Consider the following 5,702-nt stretch of genomic DNA (forward strand, 5'->3'; position numbering starts at 1 on the left):
ATATAATGTGTGGTTTAATCTAAGGCTAATATACGTTCGTATTCTCGAACCCAGCTGCCAGGTTCATTCTTTCTCACATTTGAGCCATAAAATCCCGGTTACGCTTTCGATCACTCGCGTTCCATCACAAACGTACTCCTCTTAGTTTCTTTTTTTACACTGACCCCAAGTAACCAAACCACTATTCAACGCATCTGCGTATCCACGTAAACACTCAACTAGATATTAGCGCGCTTTTTTTGTGCACTAAGCCCGAGAATGTAATTAATTTATTTCTAATATCGACATCATCTCCGACAACCTTCTTTCAAAGACTGCTCTTGAAGAAGCCCATCTGTCAAGTGACGCCGTCAAACCTGACCCGCTACTTTTTTTAGTGTTCACCCCTCATGCAACGTCCCGATTCTTGGGACCTTTGAGGTGCTATGAATAAGTAGATTCCGTAAGGTCGATTCCATAGCTCTTTTATCATCCACCGATCACCACCAGCCGATCCCGTCGATAGCGTGGGCGCTGCGCCTCTCGGACCACGGACGAACCGCTAAACGGACTCGCATTAAAATGGAATCGTCATATTATCCCGACTCAGTTGGTTGCCTAGCTGCAGCTTTTGCAAAGTCTCTGTTTCTGTATACTGAAACTTATTGGCGTCAGTCACTTTGATCTGTCCCAATTCACCTCGCGTTGTAGTTTTATAATCGACATACGGCTTTCGATTCGTCGAGTTTGCGCTCGCGCAACGTTACCATTGTTGCAACAAACTTAGGTCGTGCTCGACGCTCCTTCGCTCACAGCAAGAACAGCACACTCAAGTGCACGTCTTAAACTGCTCACTCACGACCGTGACAAGATTAGTGCGTCGCCGGGCCCAGCAGTGTGTTAGCCCGCGGCATCCGCCGAGCCCGTCCCGCGGCGGACTCGAGCTGCTCCGAGCGCGCGCGGCGCCCCCGCTCGGCGGTGGCAGCGGCGCGCCGTCGGTCCGTCCTCCTCTCAGAGTGCGTCTTGCATGCCGGGGGCCGGGCTGGCCGAGCCGGCCGCTCTGCGCTGGCTGGGCGTCGCGGTCGCCGCGCTCGTGCTCCTGGCCGCACTTCTCGGCAACATGCTCGTGCTAGCCGTAGTGTGCCGGTTCCGGCGCATGCGGTCGCCGACCAATGTGCTGCTTGCGAGTCTCGCCACAGCCGACATTGCCGTCGCGTTGCTCGTTATGCCGCCTCGACTCGCCTACGACCTGGTGCGCGCCTGGCGTCTGGGCCTGCTTGCCTGCCGCCTGTGGATATCGTGCGACGTCATGTGCTGCACGGCCTCCATCCTGCACCTTCTCGCCGTGGCGCTGGACCGGTTCTGGGCCATCACACGGCCGCTGCGGTACCGGGTGTCCCGGAGGCGCCTGGCGCTCGCCGTGGCCGCCATCTGGCTCTGCTCGGCGGCCATCTCGTTCGTGCCCGTACTGCTGGGCTGGCACGCTGACGGCAGCGCACCCGACGCCTCCGACTGCGGCCTGCGCGTCAACGCCGTCTACGCGCTCGTGTCGTCGCTCACCTCCTTCTACCTGCCGCTACCGGTGATGCTGTACGTGTACCTGCGCATCCTGCTGGTGGCCGGACGCCAGGCCCGTCAGATCCGGCTCCTGGAGCGCTCTTTGGCTGGACCTTCGCCGGGCCTGCGGCGGAGCCTGCGCCGCCGCTCCAAGCAGCTGCTCCACGACACCAAGGCGGTCCGGTCGCTGGGGATCGTGCTGGGCGTGTTCTGCGCCTGCTGGCTGCCATTCTTCCTCATGTACCTCATCACGGCCTGCTGCCCGGCCTGCGACCTCGGCTACGACTGGAGCTGCGCCATCACGTGGCTCGGCTACTCCAACTCTGCCTTCAACCCTTGCATATACGCCTTTCTGAACCGTGATTTCCGGGCAGCCTTCCAGGAGCTTTTGGGATGCGGCTCTCGTCGGCGTACCGCAGACGCCATGCTGGGACCCGCGCGGCGACGCTCGCTTGTGAAGCCACCACCGGCGTGCGCGCACGCCGTCGCTGCGGCCGTTTCCAGCACGGCACGCGTCTCGTCCATGGACTGCGGGAAGGACTCTGCTGAGGCCGAGCGCCGCTAGGGCCCGTCCAACAGCTGCAGCGCGCCCGACTCAGCCGTCTAGCACCGTTCTGCGCGAACTGTAGCGTGCGTTCGCGTTCACCTGGCTGCCGCAACCAGTCGGTCGTTGTCGTGGAGAATCAGTCCGACGCAGGATATGTGAACAAGCGGCAAGTTGTCTATCAGCATCGTTGATGTCATCCAAGCGCTTGAAGAGAGATACATCTCTAGAGGAGGCAGACGACGAGGCAGCTGCCACTCCGTGGATCTGCGCGGGCGGTGTGTGGTACGTGCCAAAAAAGAAAACGTCACCCCTCCGGTGCATTGATGCGGAAACGATATGGCACCCATATTACGCATTTAGGGCTGGGAAAAGGACTCATCGTCTACGTCATTGTAATATGTGTCCATGGCGTGAAGCATTCTACTTCATCCCCCGTCATTGCATGCCCTTCAACGTTGTGGCGTGGTCCTTGTCTTATTCGCATCGTTCCACTAGTTGTACAGATGTTTCCAACGTTTCTTCATCGAAAATGTTCGTGGGGCATGAAGTCGAAGACGTCGACAGGTGACGAGTAGTGTGTTCAAACTAAATATGGCCGTGAATGCAATCGTGCCGAAACCAGATGAGCTGGAATCGGCCTTGAAATTTCGCTCGGAAACCAGGGTCCTTACGAGAGGGTCCGAGAGAAATGCGACTGCAAGAAATACGTGAGTTGGCTCAAACAAAATTCCTAGACCTTCGTCACTCGTCGGTTCCAGCACTCCGGGACACTGGAAAACAAATGTACTTGCTGTGAAAACTGCCCTTCAGAGTGCAATATTGCGTGATGAAGAACTGATGAACTGTTTGGACGTGTACGAAGCAGCAGGCACTGCTTTGTGCACGTCCAAACACCGCGCTCTCTGGTCCAACTCGCCGTGCCCTCATTCGCGTAGGGAATCGTGGAACGGAAACCTTGCTCTATCTTCTGTTCAATGAACGTGTATTGGCGTAGTTAATAAAAGGGACACTCCCAGAAGCGACGTTGTAGGTCAAAACGCAAAGCCATTTATTAAAAGATTGTTGTGAAAAGCGTTTTCGCAATACAGCTGATGCGTGCAGGCGCGAGACGACTGGTCTTACATTCACACAACTAACGCAGCTTGCTGAAAAAGCGAAGAATGAGATAAAGAAAAGAGCGTAAGTTTGAGCATCTTGGTATTCCATAACTTTTACGTTTTTAGCGTACGAAAATGGACGAGAGGGAAATTCGACGTGGACACGGCGCTACGTGTCCGCCTCGTACGTCTCTTGTCCCTTTTCGTGCGCTAAAAACGTAAGAGATAATATAGATTCCCACCACTTTCCTACCAGCCCGAGTACGGTCTTGTTTCGCAGACGGATGTTTGTCGCTCGACTACATATTTTCCTGTTTAATTTTCTTGCTAATACGCGAATCTATAGCGTCAAGTAGAAAGATAGCGGAGGCAGTGTCCACCAAGTATTATTTCTTGGGGTAGTCATTCACTGTAATATTTCTAGCTGATTAGTCGGATATTTATATATAATATGATCAGTTTAAGTGGGACGCTACGATGAAACACCGATAATTAGCGCAAGTCATGGCGTACAAAGAAATACAGCAGGCAATAAAATCAACAGATAAAAACTTACAAAAAGCACATGGCTAAATTTCGTTTCACCTCATTGTCATATTCTCATATTTTGTTGTTTATTTGTCCCATGACATTTCGTTTTCCGCTCACCACGGTATTCGAATTGTTATTGTGAGCCCATAATTTACACTGTTGGTGCCACTAGTATAACAGCCCTAACTGAACGATAATATTGGTTAGATGACAACTTGTTGAATTTGCAAAGTAAAAAAAAAAGTCTTGTTCAATCCAATCGATTGCCATGGATACACAGTGAACACAGTGTATTGTTATTTCGGACATGAACGTCAAAGCGTGCATTTGTCATATATGAACGAGTAGAATAGTGCATGCGCATTCTTATACGGTGATATGGGAGAACATCTTTATAAAGCAAGCGAAAGTTTGCTATGATGGTTAAATTATCGCAGACAGTGCTTCCAATGTTGGCACGCCAATGAGAAAGATAAAAAAAGAAATGATATTTGCTTATCGAAGATTAGAGGCGACGTGTATACCTTCTCTACATTTGCGAGTACCATCACTAGTCCAATGCTGCTTACTAGACTTAAGGGTACAAACCTCCAGTTTGCGCTGTGTCTGTGGTTAGAGGCACCGAAACTTCCTGGGCTCCTTGCCACGAAGCTATCGTAACGTCTGCTCTGTGATCAGATAACTTACCAGTGTAAATGCAGAGTGGTGTGACAAGCGCAGCACAGAGCTGCCCACCATTACAAGGGCAAATCTATTTGCCTGCATGTCTTCATGTTGGTAGCAATACGTAAGCATTTGCAAACGCTGCAATCATCAGCGTCGCTGTGTTTTGAACCTCAAAGGCGTGAAGAAGGACTTCGTGGTCGTGCTATGTATGTAAGTTTAGCGTTTTATTGAGACCGCAGATATAGAGATTACCATTATGCAATATTAAATACATGCCAATGTAACTGTAGTTGGATCTCGCAGTTTTTTTTAGACAGGATGGGGAAGTAAGAAGCGCAGCAATGGGCTGCAATCTCTTATCCGTCTTCATGGATTAAACCAATTATGACTTTTCCATAAGTAACCGTTCGAAGCGATGCATAGCATGAAAACCAAACATCGAAACTCTTTGCACTCTGTAGCTTCGGTTCTGAGGCCTGCGTGGGTACTGCGACATTCATGACCATAAGTGTAATTCTTGATCCCACTTTCACACATATTTAAACGGTAAAACAGCGTGTGGTGCATTAGCGAACACAGGCTGCACGCTCGCAGTTTTTCACAAGACTCCGCTTGCCGTTTACTGTTAAATTATCTGCAAAGGAGGCGTGCCCTTAGATCTCGTTTTAATGACTTGTAGTTTCTGATGCACAGCACGTGAAGTATCATATTACAGTAGCAGCGATACGACAAACTCGACACTTTGCAGAATCAAACAAATAGAACAGCTAGATTTTTAGTTGTAGTGATCACTTATTTGGCATAGCCATATTTTACATTGTACTTCTCCACTCCACTTCTTTAGCTTTTGTCTTGGTCTTTCTGCATGCAAGTCACTCTTGTCACTTAAGAGAGCTAGAGTTATAGGAGCAGGCGATTTATTCCACGCGGTTGTGGTAAGATGTGAAAAGAGTAAGTAAGAATGAAATAAGGAATAAGCATGTAAGTAACTAAGCAAAAATAAAAAGCGTTGCAAGGCCCTGTTGCTCCTTGCAACGCTATTCGAAGTTCTTAGCTTTTGCATAGTGCATGCCACTACATTTTATGATGGTACTATTTTTGTTTCAGCGTTATCATGATTCCCACCATGTCAAATCCTGTTTTCAAATTCGTAACTGACAGAAACATCAATCTCGAAGTGTTAAAAACTTAATTTTTTTCTTGTGGCACTCTCCTCTCCTCTGCAGCTTAAGTGAGCCAATAGCGTTGTCGAGAAACTCGCCATGAGACTGGCTACTTTAAGTTATCGCAGCAAATTTTAATTAAAAAAGGAAAGAGAGAACTTG

The 5,702-nt window shown here is 49.8% G+C and overlaps 1 protein-coding gene across 1 annotated transcript; it reads left to right on the forward strand.

Moving 5' to 3' along the window:
* The first annotated feature begins 997 nt into the window (after positions 1–997).
* Positions 998–3,154, forward strand: LOC135916421 (beta-3 adrenergic receptor-like). The gene has a single exon (XM_065449780.1). The coding sequence runs from the start codon at positions 1,007–1,009 to the stop codon at positions 2,099–2,101; it is 1,095 nt and encodes a 364-aa protein (XP_065305852.1). The 5' UTR covers positions 998–1,006; the 3' UTR covers positions 2,102–3,154.
* Positions 3,155–5,702: the final 2,548 nt, after the last annotated feature.

Source organism: Dermacentor albipictus, chromosome 1, assembly GCF_038994185.2.
Source record: "Dermacentor albipictus isolate Rhodes 1998 colony chromosome 1, USDA_Dalb.pri_finalv2, whole genome shotgun sequence".
Taxonomy (NCBI): domain Eukaryota; kingdom Metazoa; phylum Arthropoda; class Arachnida; order Ixodida; family Ixodidae; genus Dermacentor; species Dermacentor albipictus.